At 50.3% G+C, this 19,322-nt stretch overlaps 1 protein-coding gene across 6 annotated transcripts in view; it reads left to right on the forward strand.

Moving 5' to 3' along the window:
- Positions 1 to 1,422: 1,422 nt before the first annotated feature.
- Positions 1,423 to 19,322, forward strand: part of LOC103712619 (uncharacterized) — a 31,696-nt gene continuing 13,796 nt past the window's right edge. For 4 of the 6 annotated variants that reach the window (XR_015972907.2, XR_015972906.2, XM_088710264.2 and 1 more), the window contains exons 1-5: positions 1,423 to 1,733; positions 1,816 to 1,953; positions 2,851 to 2,932; positions 3,154 to 3,230; positions 4,480 to 4,586. Coding sequence is in view for 3 of the 6 variants with exons in the window: in XM_088710264.2 (XP_088566390.2) it covers positions 1,521 to 1,733; positions 1,816 to 1,953; positions 2,851 to 2,932; positions 3,154 to 3,230; positions 4,480 to 4,586 (617 nt within the window). In the remaining 3 variants the exon portion in view is untranslated. The remainder of the gene's footprint in view (positions 1,734 to 1,815; positions 1,954 to 2,850; positions 2,933 to 3,153; positions 3,231 to 4,479; positions 4,587 to 19,322) is intronic. The other 2 variants (XR_016398279.1, XM_008799187.6) reach the window with 1 other exon arrangement.

The following is a 19,322-nucleotide window of genomic DNA, read 5'->3' on the forward strand; positions in this document are numbered from 1 at the left end:
TAATAATTGAATCAATAAAATGGCCAAGTTATGGATTACCGATTCGACCATCAAACAAATCTAGAATGATCAATGACATCATCATGATATAATAAACATATGAAGTATTAATTAAATATATATATGTATCATAACTTTTTAACATGGTTAATATAACTATTTTAACACATCCATGATCTATAACATTATGATACCATCAAGAATATTTTCATAATTACATAATTAAATTAAATATGAATAATTCTAAAAAATTGAAATAGAATTTATAGAAATATATAGCTAACTAGATATCCAAAATGATCCAACAAGTAGAAAACAGAATTTACTAGAAAAATCTTATGCTTCATTAAAAATTACAAATATTTCAAAATATATGTGATCAATAGAAACCATCTAATTAGGCTAATTGAATCACTAAATAAAATTACTTTTTTCAAAGAACCAATAATTGTTTACTTGAGATAATCTTTGGACAAGAAATCGAGGACAGTTTGAAGCTTGCTCTTGATTTCCTTTTCTCCTTGCTTTCCATCATACAAGGCTTAAAACCATCTCATGGAGACCGTCGCCAGGCCTTATGGTTGATGGTGGAAAGATGGTGGGAAAACATAGCGCTTTTTTTTTTTTTTTTTTTTTTTTTTTTTTTTTTTTTTTTTTTTTCTAAAGCAGGTATTTCATATAGTACGTGTGTGAATATATTCAATAAAATCAGAAAACAAAAATTCACGAAGTACCGGAGACAGCTCCCCTCCTCGGCCCACATAGTACTTTCGGAATGGTTGGCCACGTGGCAGCCACCTAATTCGTAGCCATATTAGCCTCTCTAAATATATATCTTGAATGGCAACATGGTCTCGATTTTGGTTTGAGAAAACCTAGAGAAAAAAAGGATTTTTTGTATTGATACCCTTCTAAATATTAGATTTTGCATGAATACCCTTTCAAAATTGATATTTGCATGTATACCGTCGTAAAACTCTGTTATTGTATAAATGCTCGTAATATAACGGTTGTTCTAACAGTATTAAGAAAAATCATATTTATATTAATTAAAAATAAAATAAAATTTTAAAATTACGCTATTGTTCCTATTTTCTTTTCCTGCAATCGGAATTGCGATCTATTTACAAGTCTACCCATTAAGAATATTTTAATCATTTTAATTTGAAACCGTTAATTTTTTAACATCGTTAGATCGCATGGGTACACATGCAAAAACAAAAATAAAAAAAAAGGGTAGAATGACAAAACAAGTATTTTAAGAGGGTATACATATAAATATCAATTTTAGATGTATTCATGCAAAATCCGATATTTAGGAGGGTATTCATGAAAAAAATAAAAAAAAAAAAAGGGTTAACGTACAGTGCGCATGCGATGGCCGATGATCCAGCGGAAACACTGATCTCCACGAAAAGAGCCCAAACGCTCTGACCAGTCAACAACTTGTAAACCGGAGTCAGCTCGGCCGAGGCGAAGACACCGGAGCGCTCCCCTCCCGTGGGTCATCCGAGACCTCAATGGACTCCGTTGTCACCGTCGCCGACGAGCGGGCTCCGCTCCTCCCCTCCTCCGCCGCCGCCGACGATGACGAGATCCGCCCCTGGCGGTCCGACCACCATTCGCCGCTGGCGGAGGCGGCGGCCGACGGCGCTCCACCGAAGCCCCTCAAAATCGCCGAACCGAGCCAACGCCTGGCGTCCCTCGACGTGTTCCGCGGCCTCACCGTCGCGGTAACCTATTCTTCTTGTGATTCCAAACCTCGAAATCCTAGAATTATCTCGGAAGTCTCTTCTGACTTGGCGCTAATTTTAGCTGATGATTCTCGTGGATGATGCTGGAGGGGCGTTCCCGTCGATAAATCACGCGCCTTGGTTTGGGGTTACCCTCGCGGACTTCGTGATGCCCTTCTTCCTCTTCATCGTTGGAGTATCGGTGGCGCTGGTCTTTAAGGTATTCTCCATGGATTCTTTGCCCTTTTAGCACTTCGAAGTTGTAGTCAGCATGTTTTATTCTCTATTTGTTAGAAAAATCTTGATGCACTTTATTACTTTTTGGGTGTCCATTTAAGGTAAAATTCAGTTATTATTAAGGATTCTGCTCTTATCGACTTCAGTACTTCTAATATCTTATAGTTATTACTACCATAATAGTTCCACTACTTTAATAGTAATGAAGTAGAACTCATTTTCTTTCTACCTACTAATGAAGGTTCCATTTCTATTGATACCACCACTAATGTCTCATAATCATTGCTATGACAGTGCTGCTATAAAGTGCCGTTGCTTGAGATCTGTTTGGTCCATTTTCGCAGTGCATACATGTTTTAGGATAGCTCCTAGAGGTATAAAAAAAGACTATAGAAGTCCATTTTAGTCAAGTTCCTTGAGAAAAAATCTTTTTTTTGGTGGATTGGAGATGTATGGCTCTTCTCTATTTGTTTAAGGTCCCATGAGTTGGATTGTCTCATCTGTATAGATCACTTTCTCAGCTTAATCCGTTCTCAATCGTATGAAATTGAAATCTATATTGTAATAAACATATGCTCTTGTTTTTGCATCATGCAACTTCAGCAATTTGGAAAGTGCAATTTGACCAGGGCCCTGCTCAGGAACAAAGTGAGGGTTCTTGTCCAGGAGGAGAGGAGGTGCGAGGCCTAAAATTATTGTATTACTATGGTTTCATAAAACATATAAAGAAAAGATAAACCATCTACTTATTTTTCTCTGTTATTGCATCGCCTTCTATTGATGTATATTTTCAGGATATATTTTTGTCCGTTATCGACCTGGTGTTTGGATGGTAATTGACTAGTTCAATCTGCTTAATGTGTTTTAAAATGCTATGCAGAAAACTTCAAACAAGGTGACAACTACAAAAAAGGCTATCATGAGGACATTGAAGCTCTTTCTTTTGGGGTTGCTGCTGCAAGGTTCACTTTGGCATCCTATCTGATTAATGCAGCACTAATCTCTACCTTTTGTTTTAATGCATTCAACAAGAATGGTCCAACACCACAAATGAAGAAGCATCTTCATAACTGCCCTGTTATTATTGTTCTGGATAACTAATTCTCTTTTGCCTGCATATACTTTGACTTAGCTTCTTGCCTGGGACTTCAACTGCTTGTTGACACTTATACGATGCTTTTAGGTGGATACTTTCATGGTCGTGATCGTTTGACTTATGGGGTTGACATAGATCATATACGATGGCTAGGAATACTGCAGGTATTGGTATAGATTAGCATTTAATTAGCTGTTGTTATTTATTGCTGTCATGTTTTTATTTTGCTGATTGAATTTTTTTAATCCATGCATTAGTTACATGCTGATTAGTGTGTTCTAATTTTAATTCAGTTTCTCGAGGTTGTTTGTCCAGACATTGGTCTTAATAAAAGCCTAGGAAATGAATTAGTTTTCTTGCTTGTTGTGCCATTGAGAATCCTCTGGGACAAATAGGTGGCCTTAATCCATTTTCACAATCGCTTTCTGCTGTTTACTGATTGGTTTGCAGACTATAAAATGACACACTAATCCCATTACGTGCAAAGGTAGATAGAATAGCTTGCAAATGCATCCTGAGCTTGAAGGTGTGGAGAATATGTAGCATGTGCTTCTTTATGAACTTTGTGGAGTTTAACGCTTTTGTCACTTGAGTTGATTTCATCAGTCTTCTAGAAAAGTATTAAATAGTTAGCTTAGAAATTTCTGCATTCTTGTTGAAAATGGGAATGAAGGACATTCCTTTGACATAAACAAACAAAGCACTATCATGATTGCTTGCAGAAAACTGGCATCATGTGGAGTAAGTCTTTAAAGGCTCCTGTCATCATACTTAAGTATATGTCATACAGAAAAAATGATTTTAGTGACAGAGTTTATGATGCCTTTTTAAGAACTCAATTGGATTTCATAAACTATTTCCTTCATGTAGCAGATTGTTTGGGAGACATCTCAGATCCGTGGAGATCAATCAATCATATCCTCACTCTTTGCACTGAAATGATGCTAATAAATTTTCACGGACTTCATGATAGCCTTTGCTTTAGTTTCCTTTCTGATGCCCGATTCGTTTGTCATGTTGATTGTGTTCTCTAATGTAAATGCTGATATAGATAACCAGAGTTACTATGTTATCTTATAATGAACTAAAACATGGTCAAATAACTGATGGGATACCATAATTGGGGTTTATTTAGCAACAATAAGGGAAACCTTGTGGGTTTAATGAAATATTTATGATATGTCGTTTTTAGTCATTATAAATAAGTAGAGCTGCTTCAAATTCAAAGCTAGGTTTATCTTTAGTAATAGATTGCAGATACCTTTTAATGTTATTTGTAATGCTTTATGGAACAAGGTGACTTGATTTATAACTATAGTAACTAGCATTGCAAACTGACAAAAAATGATTTTTGTTTCTATTTCTGTTACTGGTATATTTCGTGTTATCTGATTGTGCTTTTACATATCTTAGAGGATATCCATTGGATATTTTTTAGCAGCAATGTCAGAGATCTGGCTCATCCACAGTATGTTGGTGGATTCTCTAGTGTCGTATGCGAAGAAATACTATTTGGAATGGTCAGTCAAATTCTTGGTAGCTTACTTCAATTTTTCATATTTCTATTGCATTTTAAAGTCCTAGTAACTCGCATATAAACTGATTGCGTGACTTAAATTTAAAATAAGCATTTGTGCTTTCTCTTTTTTCTCAATTCTACATCTTTTGCTGATTATTACTCCATGCAAGTGAATACCAGAAAGCAACCCTTTTTATCGGCATGCTGAAATTGATTTTTTTTTTATGTCTGTTTTATTATGTCATACTATATTTGTTCAACTGATATATTTATTAATGGGCTTTAATTGTTTATGTATTTTCTTTTTCTGAAAATTATTTATGTCTTGACATATTATCATGACTGTTGCCTGAACTAGTGTGGTTCTATGAGAGAATATGCTGTATCAAGCCTCTTATGCTTTTGTTTTCCTAAGGCATTGGAGTGGCTGTCTGGATTTATGTAGCACCTAGACGAGACCTCAAAGTAGCTGTTGCCCAAGGTGACAATCCAAGAGGGGGGGGGGGGGGTGAATTGGTTTCTTCTAAATTTTAGTGCTTTTAAAAAAAAACTTTCGTAATTAAGTGCGGTGGATGCTTTCTTAGGTTATTTGAGTGAGTTAAGTTAATACAAGAATAGAAGATAAAGCAAGGGAAAATGAAAGCACAAACACAATGCAAACACACCAATATATAGTGGTTCGGTGCTCTCCTTAGCACCTACGTCCACTCCCCAAGCGTACCCTTGGGAATTCACTATAATCTCACGGATTACAGTTGGATTGTTTTCCGGGCTCACAATCCAAAAACTTTGTTGGTTTTACGGGCTCACCAACGAACCTATACAACTTTGGTTTTCCGGGTTCACCAAAAATCTTGTTGGTTTTGCGGGCTCACCAACGAACCTATACAACTTTGGTTTTCCGGGTTTACCAAAAACCTTTGTTGGTTTTGCGGGCTTACCAACGAACCTTTACAAAGTATTTAAAACAAATGAAAAGAAAAGATTTAAACTCCTAAATGAGCATATAAAGCAATATGAACTACAAAGAAGAGTTAGAAAGAAATTATCGCTTTGAAGTCGCTTTGCTCTTCTTTGTCAAGGAAGCTTCACTCTTCAAGGGGGGAAGGAGCTCTTGATGCCTCTTTGAATGTGCTCAATCCCTTTCTTTGATTCTTGAATGAAGCTCTTGATGAAGGAGATTAGGGCTCTTTTGTTTTCTTGTGTTTTCTTTGATATCCCACTCAAAAGTTGTTTCCTCTGATGAATAGTGCCCCTTTAAATAATTTTCAACCTTCCTTGGACAAGCCCCATTCGTCAGATTTGAAAAACTAGCCGTTACATACCTTGGGAAGGACAGAAAGTACATCTGCAGAACTAGCCGTTACTGTTCAGCCCGTGTTTGGGTCGGCTCAACCTGTCCTTGGGTCGACCCAACTTTGCCTTGGGTCGACTCAACCATTTCTTGGGTCGACCCTCTCAGTAACCACAGAAACCTCAATTTCAGCCTTTCTTCCCATGGGTCGACCCAACCATTCTTTGGGTCGACTCAAAGTTCACTTGGGTCGACTCAAATTCTTCTTGGGTCGACCCTCTCAGTAATTCCAGAGAACCGTTTTCTGTCTGTCTTTCTGTCTTGCCCTTTGGGTCGACCCTCTCAGAGTTTGGGTCGACTCAAGCTTGGGTCGACTCAACCACTGTGTGGGTCGACCCTCTCAGTGAATCCAGAGAGCATTCTTCCTTTGCGTTTTGAGGTTCTTTGGAGGTTGGGTCGACTCATGCTTACCTTGGGTCGACCCAACTCACTGTTCATTTGTGCTGTTTTTGCAGGAGTGTGCCAGATGATTCCTAGATGTGCCGGGGTCGACCCAATCAACCTATGGGTCGACTCAATCCACACTTTGCTGCATTCTCAAGGTTAGATTCATCCAAATGAACAAGACCATATATATATTTTCAATTAAACAAATGTACTGAGAGTAATGAACTTATAAATGAAGTATCAATTTAACTTATAGCATGCTCTAGATAATTACTTGTTAATCATCAAAATAACACTATCATCCTCAATCTCCCCCTTTTTGATGATTACAAAATAAAGAGTATAAGCCTATTGATACTTGTCTTTAAAATCAGTTTATAAAAGGGATTGAATTTCAGAATTTCAGCTTTTCATATATACTTGTGAAATCTCCCCCTATATTATTCAAAATTTGCCAATTTGACTTTTTGAATGGCTCCCCCTTTCATTTATAATTCATTAAAGATGAAACTCCAAAAATTTGAGATAAAACATGAGTTTCAGATTATGTATCGAGGTGTGAAAGGTGCGTGCCAAATTCTGAAATTATGTGTGCCAAATTCTGAAATTTGATATAAATTTTTTGATCTGATGATTTTCATTGTTACAAATTGCTCCCCCTTAGATATATAAGCTTTCTTATGTGATTTTCAATTTGTTTGCCCATTTATTTCTCTTTTCGTTTCATAACTTCTTTACTCACTCTTTCTCACAAAGTTAATACTCTTTCTTTAAACACTATCTTTACATATTCTAAACACTATCTTTACTTCTCCCAAAATTAATACTCTTTCTTAACTTCTCAAATGAAATACTCTTTCTTTTCTTAAAGTGAATATTCTATCTTTTCTTCTCCCCCTTTATATATTCTAAAGTGAATATTCTATCTTTTCTTCTCTTCTCCTTTATATACTCTTTCCTTCTCTTCTCCCCCTTTTTGTTATCATCAAAAACATATGTATGGGAAAAGATGCAATTAAGAACAAACTTCAGACTTCATTGATCACAATAGGAACATTTTCATACATTAATGCCCAAAATAAAGATAAGTACAATGTTCCTCAATCAAGATTTAAAGATATAAGGGAAAAGCAAGATACATATGAGAAGAAGCAAGATACATATGAGAGGCTCTAAACAAGATCGTGAGACTCTTCCGGATCGCTTGGCTACGGCTCTCTCGGGTCCCATTTCTCCAAGATTTTGAAGTAATCTACTGTTTGGAGATGATTGGAGAAGATTTGAGAGTGGAAAATAAGGTTTTCGGAAGAGGACAAAGGGTAAACAGTGCCCTAGATAGCTCACGGGTCCCCCTTTTAACAGTGGGATCCCGACGTTGGGTCGACTCAAGAATTTTCTTGGGTTGACTCAACGTTGGGTCGACCCTATTCTGGGTTGGGTTGACCCAAGTGCAGAATTTTTCTTTTCTCTTCCTTTTTGCTTCTAAAAATTTTCTTGCTTCCAATCCTTATAAATTCTTTCTGGGACAATGATACATGAGTAAGGAATCTATAGATAACAAGTTTGACTCATGTTTCGTGGATTTTTAGAAATTGGAGGAATGTATCATGAGACTACTGGCTCCCTTTTATATTTCTTCAATAAAAAGGATCACATATACCTAATTCTCTCCTTAGCGTGCAGAATCTATCCTCACTCAAGGGTTTTGTGAATATGTCGGCTAATTGTTTTTCAGTGCATATATGCTCAATACATATGTGTTACGGGGGAACTAAGCCGCCATGCTCCACGTGACCGGCACGCGCGCCCATGAAGACTACGGCTGTCCTTTGATCCAGCACTCCGACCCCGAGTCGGAGATCTCTTGATAACGACAGGCTGCTTCCCAGAGGCACGCCGAGGCCTCCTGCTCCACTACTCCCTGCAACGGCTGTATCCGATGCTGTTCCACGATCTCCTGTATCAGCCGTACAAAGCGGAACTCCACTACGCCCTGTCATGGCCGTACCCAGCGCTGCTCCACGACGCCCTGTAACGGCCATGTCAGTGGCCACTCCATCGCGCCCCACGATGACAAACCCCCCTGAGAGACCCCCCAGCCAGGTATATATGCGGCTGGGGGGAGAAGGGGGGGTAAGCAATATCTTCCAGAGCACTCTCTTGCCTGCTATTATCATTTCTCCTCCTCCTCCAATCTCCTCTGACTTGATCGTCGGAGGGCCCCCGCTACCCCAGTGGTGGTGCGAGGCTTGCTTGCAGGTTTTCCGGTGGAAGGTGGAGCACAATCAACATCGACCAAGGCAGCTCAGACGGAATCCCGTTCACACCGCTGTGCCAATCGTTCTCGGTTTGGACCACCAGCAACAGTTGGCGCTAGAGGAAGGGCCCTGATCTCAGAGCGATCGTAATGGCACGGCGAGGTGGTCGTGGAGCTTCCAATGCCTCCGGTCGCGGGGCCTCTCGCGCCTCCGGCCGGGAGGCCGCTGCGTCCCCAACACATTCTCAGCAACACTCCACCATTCCACCCCCCATTCAGATGGTCGAAGCCACTCAGTTCGACCAGTTAGCCCAGCAGGTTCGCACCCTCGCGGAGGTAGTGCAGAACCTGCAGGGTGTGATGTCTCGAGCGCCACAGCGGGCCCAGGAGCCGCTGCCCCCCGAGCGCTCACCTGTCTTCCTCAACCCGCGCTCCTTCCTCTCCCATGGGGAGGAGCGCCGGCGCGAGGAAGGTTCTCGAGCACGGTCCATTCTGCCAGGACCTTCTCATCGAAGCTGCGCGGGGTACGAGAGGCGGACCCGGGCGCGTTCTCCGACCCCCCAGTCCTCGAGGGGCCCGCACTCCAGTCGGTCCCTCTCGCGCCGCTCCTTGTCTCCCACCCACCGGTCGCGCTCCCTGGACCGGCGGGTGGACGATCTCCACAGACAACTCCAGGTCCTGAAGGGCCACTCCAAAGATCTCTTCGCCGACTTGGAGATCTCCTCCCAACCGGCGCTTGCCTCGAGGATCCTGCGGACCCCAAATCCGCCGGGATTCAAAATGCCGGCGATCGAGCCCTATGACAGGGCGGCGGACCCGCGGGATCACGTGGAGAGTTTCAGGACTCTTATGCTCCTCCATGGAGCATCAGATCCCCTCCTCTGCAAGGCCTTCCCGGCGACCCTCCGTGGCCCAGCCAGGGCGTGGTTCGCCGGCCTGGAGGCTGACTCTATCCAGTCCTTTGACCAGTTCACTCGCCTCTTCATCAGCCATTTCGCCGTCAGTAGCCGGCGGCGATTGGTTTCCGACTCCCTCTTTGATGTCCGGCAAAACGAGGGAGAAAGCCTGCGGGATTACCTTACCCGCTTCAACAAGGCTACATTGGAGGTCCGGAACCTGAGCCAGGAGGTGGCTCTCTCAGCCCTGAAGCGTGGCTTCCGGAAGGGCAGACTCACCTTCTCCCTGGACAAACGCCTGCCGCGGAGCTTTCCGGAGCTGTTGTCTCGGGCGAACCAGTATACAGACGCCGAGGAGGCAGCCGCCCACCGGAACAAGGAGGCCGCCGAGGCCCCTCTAAAGCTCGGGAAGAAAAGGCGAAAAGAGGCACCCCAGAGGAGGAGCCCGACGCCTCAACATCGGCGCAGAAGCCCGTCACCGGCGAGGAACCACGGCGTCCCACGCCCTCGTTCTCCGCATCGACGCTTCAACCGGTACACCCCACTCCTGGCCCCCCGGGCCCAGATCCTTATGGAGGTCAAGGGGCGGGAGAACCTCCCGGTCCCGAGGCAGATGAAGAAAATCCCTGGGAGGAGGCCCTCTCGGGCGTACTGTGAGTACCACCGAGACCACGGCCACGACACCGAAGACTGCTTCCAGCTTCGGGACGAGATCGAGGCTCTCATCCGCCGAGGGCGTCTCGGTCGATATGTAAACGACCGACGTCCCCCCGCAGACCCGCGTCCGGCCGACCCGGCCCCTCAGGAGCCTCGGGAGCAGAATCGACCCGTCGCGGGCGTAATCCACACCATCACTAGGGGCTGTTCTCGGCCCGTGAGGAACGCAGGGGGCTCGGTGGAAGCATCAGGGGTGGCCGTCGCGAAGAGGCAGCGGGTCGGAAATGTAATCACTTTTTGTGATGAGGATGTAAAGGGGGTTCAGACCCCCCATGATGATGCCATGGTGATCTCCCTCACTATGGCGAACTATGATGTAAGGCGTGTTCTTGTGGATAGTGGAAGCTCAGCTGATATTTTGTTTTACGAGGCCTTCCAAAAGATGAGCTTGTCCCGACAAGTGTTGCACAAAACATCCACCCCCCTCATAGGATTCACTGGAGACGCTATCTCGGCCGAAGGTGTCATTGAGCTGCCTGTGACTGCGGGCGTTGCACCCGCAGAAGCCACGGTGCGGCTCGGGTTCTTGGTCGTCCGTGTTCCCTCGGCCTACAACGCTATCCTCGGACGACCCGGACTGAACGCCCTTCGCGCGGTAGTCTCTACATACCATTTGCTAATGCGGTTCCCCACGGCGGTCGGGATTGGAGAGGTCCGAGGTGACCAACCGACCGCACGGCAATGTTTCCTAGCAACTCTCAAAGGGAAGAAGCCCGTGGAGGGCCTAAGCGTCGAGTCCCTTGACGCCAGAGACGAGGTGGCTTTGCGGCACGGGGAGCCGGCCGAGGGTGTGATCGAAGTTCCCCTTGAAGAGGGTCGCCCGGACCGTACGGTCCGGGTCGGTGCCAACCTCGACTCGGAAGCTCGGCTCAGGTTAGTGGAATTCCTCCGAGCCAATGCTGATGTATTTGCCTGGTCGGCGGCCGATGTACCTGGGATCGACCCGGAGGTCATTTCTCACGCCCTCAACGTCGACCCGACCCACCGACCAGTGAAGCAGAAGAAGAGACACTGTGCCCCGGATCGGATCCGGGTGGTCGACCAGGAGGTAGACAAACTCTTGGATGCAGGCTTTATAAGGGAGGTGAGCTACCCCGAGTGGCTGGCAAACGTCGTACTTGTCCGGAAGGCGAGCGGGAAGTGGAGGATGTGCGTCGACTACACCGACCTGAACAAGGCGTGCCCCAAGGATAGCTTTCCGCTTCCACGGATAGACCAACTGGTCGACGCGACTTCCGGATATCAGCTGCTGTCTTTCATGGACGCCTTCTCCGGCTACAACCAAATAATGATGGCTCCACAGGACGAGGAGAAAACTGCCTTTATAACAGACCGGGGGCTGTACTGTTACAAGGTAATGCCTTTTGGTCTGAAGAATGCTGGCGCCACTTACCAGCGCCTCGTCAATAAAATCTTCAAGGAGCAGATTGGCCGGAACATGGAGGTGTACGTGGACGATATGCTGGTGAAGAGTCGCCATGCGGACCAGCACATTGCGGATCTGGAGGAGACTTTCGCCACCTTGCGGAAGTTTCGCGTGAAGCTGAACCCAGCGAAGTGCGCCTTTGGTGCTTCGGCCGGGAGGTTCCTCGGTTTCATTGTCAACCAGCGGGGGATCGAGGCCAACCCGGACAAAATCAAGGCCATCCAAGATATGTCCCCTCCGACCAAAGTGAAGGAGGTTCAGGAGCTCGCTGGAAGGGTCGCCGCGCTCGGACGATTTGTGGCAAAATCGGCCGAACGCTGCCAACCGTTCTTCAAGGTGTTGAAGCGCCCGAAAGACTTCCTTTGGACGGCCGAATGTCAAGTGGCATTCGACCAACTCAAGGAGTACTTGGCGTCTCCTCCCCTGCTGTCCAAGCCGCAAGAGGGGGAGATGCTCTACCTCTATCTGGCGGTCTCCCCAACCGCAGTCAGCGCAGTACTGGTTCGGGAAGAGGCAAAGCTCCAGAAGCCTGTGTACTACATCAGTCGGGTCCTACGGGTTGCCGAGACGCGATATACGAAGGTGGAAAAGATCGCCTTCGCGCTGCTCACCGCGGCCAGGAGGCTTCGCCCCTATTTCCAGGCTCATCCTGTCACCCTCTTGACCGATCAACCACTGCGGCAGATCCTCAGCAATCCTGAGAATGCGGGACGGCTGGTGAAGTGGGCAGTAGAACTTGGTGAGTTCGACATCCGCTACCAGCCCCGACCCGCCATCAAGGCCCAGGTGCTCGCGGACTTCCTCGCTGAGTGCACTGTGCAGGAGGCGGAACCTAGGCCGCCGGAAACACCCAGCCTCGACCTCCCAATCTGGACGCTTCACATTGATGGGTCGTCGAACCCCGAAGGTGGAGGGGCCGGGCTGGTCCTTACCAGTCCCGATGGAGTGATAGCCGAGTATGCCTTGAGGTTCGGATTTCCAGTGACCAACAACGAGGCGGAATACGAGGCCCTAGTCACAGGACTCAAACTCACCAAGGAGCTCGGCATCCGGCGTTTGAAGGTCTTCACCGACTCCCAGCTGGTGGTCGGGCAGGTCCGAGGGGAGTTCGAGGCTCGGAGCCCGACCATGCAGAGCTATGTCTGGAAGGTGCAAGCACTCATTCCCGACCTCGGCAGTGTTGACATTCAGCAGGTCCCAAGAAGCGAAAATGCCAGGGCCGACAGGCTGTCCCGCTTGGTGGGCGCAGACGCGCACAACTTGTCGAGGGCGATCTACCTGGAGACCCTGGATGCCCCGAGCATCGGCGAGGCCGGAGCGGTGATGGCGATTGATCCGGAGCCATCTTGGATGGACCCGCTCGTCGCCTACCTCGCCGAAGGAATCCTCTCAGAGGACGAAGATCAAGCTCGGCGACTCGTCATGAAGTCCGCCCACTACGTACTCTATGAAGGGAGGCTGTATCGGACCTCGTTCACCGCCCCCCTCTTAAGGTGCCTCCGCCCCTCGGAAGCGGCCTACGCCCTCAGCGAAGTCCACGAAGGCATCTGCGGATCGCACCTGGGGGCTAGGTCCTTGGCGCATAAGATCATGAGGCAAGGCTATTATTGGCCTACCTTGTTGGAGGACTCAAAGGATCATGTGCGGAAATGCGACGCCTGCCAGCGCCACGCCAACGTCCAGAGAGTCCCTTCTGTCCCCTTGGCGCCAATCACTGCACCCTGGCCCTTCGCCCAGTGGGGAATGGATATCCTCGGACCATTCCTCGTCGCTTCAGCTCAGCGGAAATTTTTGATTGTTGCAATCGACTACTTCACCAAGTGGGTGGAGGCAGAGCCGCTGGCCACTATCACGGAGGTGCAAGTCCGGAAGTTCGTGAAGAAGAACATCATTGTCCGATTTGGGGTACCTCGGGTCCTCATCTCGGATAATGGGCGACAGTTCGACAACAAGCATTTCCGTGACTTCTGCGAGGAGTTCGGGATCGAGCATCGGTTCACATCTGTGTCGCATCCCCAAACCAACGGCGAGGCCGAGGTCACAAATCGGACAATCCTCCAAGGAATCAAAGCGCGAATCGGTCGGACGGGGCAAGCTTGGGTCGAAGAACTCGAGAATGTCCTTTGGGCGTATCGGACCACGCATCGGACCCCTACCGGGGAGACGCCTTTCAGCCTAACCTATGGCACGGAAGCCGTTGTCCCCGTGGAGCTCGGACTCCCCTCACCTCGGATGGCCGCGCACCGACCCGAGGCCAATTCGGAACAACTCCGAGGGAACCTGGATCTCTTGGAAGAAGCGAGGGAAATGGCGCAGGTTCGGATGGCGATGTATCAGCGGAGGGTGGCCCGATATTACAACTCCAAGGTCCGACCGAAGCTTTTCAGAATCGGAGATCTGGTGCTAAGGCGAGCTAAAGCATCTCGACCTGCGGAAGGTGGGAAGCTAGCGCCAAATTGGGAAGGCCCATATAAGGTTCGCTGGGTAAACCGACCTGGCTCCTACCAGTTGGAGGCCCTAGATGGTCGAGAAATTCTAAGGAGCTGGAATTCCGCTAACCTGCGGATGTATTACCAGTAGAACGACGATGCCAGAAAGACAGTTCAAAAATGTATAACGTTTTGCATTTCAATAATTTCTGGTTACAACGGCGTGCTCGTGTGATTACAAGGAATTCCCAGAGGGGAATTAGGGTGTAAAGAAAGTAAAGAAGAGGTGGAGACTCCGAGGAGCTGAAGATCTGGGATCTCGAAACCTCCATCTGAAGCGGCTGCAACCTCGCCGGAAGTGGGTGCTTCTAACCGGAGGCACCAGCGACGCCTCATGAAGAAGACGAGGAACCACCGCTGGAGAAGCCGCCGCTGCCCCCAGGGGAACGCCGCCTCCAAAGGATATTCCGATCCTCCCCAGTGTCAGAGGAGAGAAGGAATACGAGGGAGAAGAGCATATGGAGGCGCGGTCCCGGATCGAGCGTCTGGTGCAGAGCTCAATCGGGAGGCTGAACTTCAAGGAGGGGAGACGTGATCCCGGATGAAACGCCTAGAGCGGAGTTCCGCCGGGGAGAACCTCCTTGTTGATCCCAGATGAAACGGCTAGTTGGCTGAAGTCGCGAGGGGCGCGCCTCCCGTTCCTTCGGCAGGAGTCTCTCAGCCATGCGCCAGAGAGAAGGTCCACGATCCATGGCAACTTGAACAGCTCCGGCTTGGCAAACTCCATCGCACCTGCACCTGTATTTATAGCCAAACTGCAGCCCCCCGGTCGTTCCGATGCGGGTGGCTCCCATAAATGCGGACGCATTGAATCCGGAGCCGTTCTGGCTCTCGAGGCGTATCTTCCCGCGATTTCCTAAGCGTCATTCTCCTTAATCGCATTCTTTGTGCAGGACATTCCGGGTGGCACGTACCCCTAGGTCCACATATCTCCGCTCGCGCCCAGGTCGCGTCCGCCTCGAAGAACGCGCGCATCGCGGCCGCTTAACTGACACTCCTCGCAAGCAGCAACTGGCGATCCGATTTCCCAGGTAACGCATCAATTAGCGTTTAATGCCCTTCTGGTGTTCCCCAGGCAACGCTTGGAGAAGAGGAGAAACACGATCGCAGCTGGCCACGGAGAAACCCCGTCGGGCTGCAAGCGACAGGCGCATGGCCAACGAGCGGAATTTTCCGAGGCACGGCCCTCGGATGCCAGGCTAACCCGATGACCATCCCGGGAGCAGACTAGCCTGAAGCCCCGACCGGTCGCCTTGGCTTGCGCCAGCCTTGGCCGACCAACGAGCGGAATTTTCTGAGGCCTAACCCTCGGATGCCAGGCTAACCCGATGATCATCCCGGGACCAGACTAGCCTGAAGCCCCGACCGGTCGCCTTGGCTTGCGCCAGCCTTGGCCGACCAACGAGCGGAATTTTCCGAGGCTCGGCCCTCGGATGCCAGGCTAACCCGATGATCATCCCGGGACCAGACTAGCCTGAAGCCCCGACCGGTCGCCTTGGCTTGCGCCAGCCTTGGCCGACCAACGAGTGGAATCTCCCGAGGCTCGCCCCTCGGATGCCAGGCTAACCCGATGATCATCCCGGGAGCAGACTAGCCTGAAGCCCCGACCGGTCGCCTTGGCTTGCGCCAGCCTTGGCCGACCAACGAGCGGAATCTCCCGAGGCTCGGCCCTCGGATGCCAGGCTAACCCGATGATCATCCCGGGAGCAGACTAGCCTGAAGCCCCGACCGGTCGCCTTGGCTTGCGCCAGCCTTGGCCGACCAACGAGCGGAATCTCCCGAGGCTCGGCCCTCGGATGCCAGGCTAACCCGATGACCATCCCGGGACCAGACTAGCCTGAAGCCCCGACCGGTCGCCTCGGCTTGCGCCAGCCTTGGCCGACCGACGAGCGGAATTTCCTGAGGCCTAACCCTCGGATGCCTGGCTTAGTGCCGGAAGAATTTTCTGAGGCCTAACCCTCGGATGCCTGGCTTAGCGCCGGAAGAATTTTCTGAGGCCTAACCCTCGGATGCCTGGCTTAGCGCCGGAAGAATTTCCTGAGGCCTAACCCTCGGATGCCTGGCTTAGCGCCGGAAGAATTTCCTGAGGCCTAACCCTCGGATGCCTGGCTTAGCGCCGGAAGAACTTCGAGAGTTAGGAGTCGGCAAGACGCTGCCAAGAGTTAAAAAGAAAAAAAAAGAGGAGGACGAAAGCGAGATGAAGAAACATTCGACTTGTATTAATTTTCATTGTTTCAGGGCCAAGGCCCATACAATTTGGCAAAACGCCGACATACAAAAAAAAGAGGACAACGAAAGGTACAAGAGGTCAGCTTGGAGGAACCCCCGGGTCGGGAGCGTCGGGCTCGTCCGCAGGGGGTAGGGAGGCGGTAGGAGAATCAGCAGGCGATGGCGCCGGAGAGGAGTCGAGAAGGGAAATTCCACTCAGGTCAACTTCGGGGTACTTAGCCGACACCCTTGCCAGGCCCTCCTCGAAGCCTAAGATGAAGGATTCGGACCCCGCGTCCGACGCGTCACGGATGAACTCGTCAGACTGACGATAGGCCCGTACCGCCTCCGACATATCACGGGTGAACTCGGCGGACTGACGATAAACCTGTACCGCCTGGCGCCCGATCTCCGCACTCTTCTCGGCCAGCGCCGCCTCTGCTCGCTCCGTAATCTGAGCCTTAGCCTCCAAGACCTTCGCCACAATCCGGCCTTCAGCCTCGGAGGAGACCCTCAGCAGATTAGCCTGAGCCTCCTTACGCTTCGCCTCGGCAGCAGTGCGAGCGGCTTCAGCTTCCTCCAGGCGCGAACGGAGCTCTTGGTCGTTCGCGCGGGACCTCTCCAAGGCTGACTCCAATTCGCCCAGTTTGGCTTCAAGAGACCGGGTTCGGTTGCGGGCGCTGTCGGCAGACCGCTGAGCCTTCTCCCACCTCTCTCGATAGTCCGCGACCTTCCGGGACTGCTTTTCAGCTCGTTCCTCCGCCTTCTTAACCCTGCTTTCGAGGCCCGAGGCGACTTTGAGTTGCTCCCGAGCTTCCAACAGTTGCTTCTCGAGGGCGGAGAAGCCGAGTGCCCGCTCTTCGGCCTCCCGGAGCCTCGCCTCGAGGTCCCCGGTCGTCCTGCCCGCCACAGCCTGGCCTCCCTCTTCCACTGCTTTCAGTCGGTCCTCGGCCTTCGCCAGAAGCCCCGCCTGTTCCTTGTAGCACTCCTCTAGACGGATCATGTACTGGGCGAGCTAAGAGATAGGAAAAGTGAGGGCGTCAGGCGGAGAACAACAGAGCTAATAAATGGTGAAAAGCGGCCAGAAGAACACTCACCGACATGAGACAGACGCAGCTGGCAGCCCCGACGTCAGAGACCCCCAACTCCCGGACCCGCCGACGGTCCTTCTCCAGCAGCACTGTTTCGATGAGGTTTCGGGCGCCATCGGTAGTGAAGGCCGACCCCGATTTCTCCCCAGAGCCGGATGGTGGTTCTGCAGCCTTACCCTTATCCATCGCCTGGGGAAGAGTCCTGCTGATTGTGCTCGGGGCGGGGGTCACTCCAGGAATTGATAGGGCCCCGCTCGGCCGGGGCCTCGGCGCGTCCCTCCTCGAATCATCAGGAGCCGGCTGAGTCGAAGGCCGGGCCGGGGACCGATCACGTCCGACCCGTCCGTCTTGAGCGGGCTCGGATGATACCTCCGGAATAGCGGCAGTCTCACCACCGGAGGGCTGATACAGCGTCAGCTGCCGGTCCGTGCCCACGGCGTCTCCCTGATCGGTGGGCCCGGACTCGTCGGTCGGCGTCGGAGGCACCTCCTTGCGGGACTTCTTCACCGGCGGGGCCCCGCTCGGAGGAGCTCGTTTCCTCCTCCGGACCGCTTCCAGTAGGGACGACCTACCAACAGCCGGTCCCTTGTCCGACCGCATGACGTCGTCAATCTCTGCAACAAGAACGAGATGGTCGAGGGCTGAGAAACCGAAGGAAAGAACGAGACGAAAGAGGAGAAAAGAGTCAAAAAAGAAATGGTAGCGGGCTCACGGTCGGTGGGGACCGAGCTCAGACCGACATTCACCAAGGTATCCTCGGAAATAAGGCGGGCCACCCGGGGGAGCTGGCCCTCGGCAACCAACCCCTTCAAGGCGGCCAAGCCATCGGATTCCTCCCTCGACAGTCTCGATAGGCCGATCGGGGACTTCATCGGCGTCTCCCAGGTCGCCCTGATTTCCCAAGAGGGATCTACATCGATGAAGAAGAAACGCTCCTTCCAGCCGTGAATGGAGGAAGGAGCCTCTTTGACGAGGCCGCACCCTCGCCGCGCCGCAAAGCACCACCACCCTTTGTCCTGGGGGTGGCCACTCAGGCTGTAGAACTCCCAAAAAACATTCAGAGTGGCGGGAATCTCGTGCATGCGGCAGAGAACCTGGAAGACCGTCAGGGCACGCCACGAGTTCGGCACCAGTTGCGTCGGCGCAACTCTTAAACCCCGGAGTACCTGCACGACTAAGTCCGAAGGGGGAAAGCGGAACCCGGCCTGGAGAATGCCCTCATTGATGGCGATCTTCCCTGGAGGAGGATGGGACATCCTCTCCTCAGGCCCCGGGAGCGTAACGTTGCAGGCCTCGGGAAGGTGGTACCGAGCCACGAGTTTGTCTAAGTCTTCGGCGACCAGCTCCGACTTAATGCGGTCTGCTCTCACTTCGCCCATTCCTAATGGCCAATAAACCTACGGTCAGGACGGGGACAAGAAGGGGGGAAAGACCGGGACGACTGGGGTACACTAGTACAAAAGGAGAAAGTATGGAGAGCCCTAAGTAGAAGAATGGGGTAACTCACCGGAAGAGAAGGAAGAACGGCTCCGAGAGCGTCAAAGGAGAAGCAAGCGAACAGTCCGACGGCAACAACGGCAGCGCAAAGGGGAAACTCGAAAATGTCTGTAAAGAGGAAGACGGACGGGGGAGGGCCCCCGGTTAAATAGGCGGAAAGGCGGGTGATGCCTCGACGCCAGAGGACGCCTGGCCGCCGAAGGGTCGCTCGCGCTCCAAAGGCGAATCGACACCATTGAGGAAGGATGTCCGCCGAAATCCTCAGACTGCCAGGTCAGCAACAACCGCCATACGCCATAAAGAAGGCGGGGAGCTCGAAGCGCGCGCGCCTCTCCGAGGGATGGCGGCAATCTCGAAGCATCACTCCCTTCACCCGTTCCCCTTCTGGTTCCAGGCTCGGAAGTGGGGGGCTACT

This window comes from Phoenix dactylifera, chromosome 14 (assembly GCF_051530095.1).
Source record: "Phoenix dactylifera cultivar Ajwa chromosome 14, Ajwa_hap1_PhDact_Kaust_v1.1, whole genome shotgun sequence".
Classification (NCBI taxonomy): Eukaryota; Viridiplantae; Streptophyta; class Magnoliopsida; order Arecales; family Arecaceae; genus Phoenix; species Phoenix dactylifera.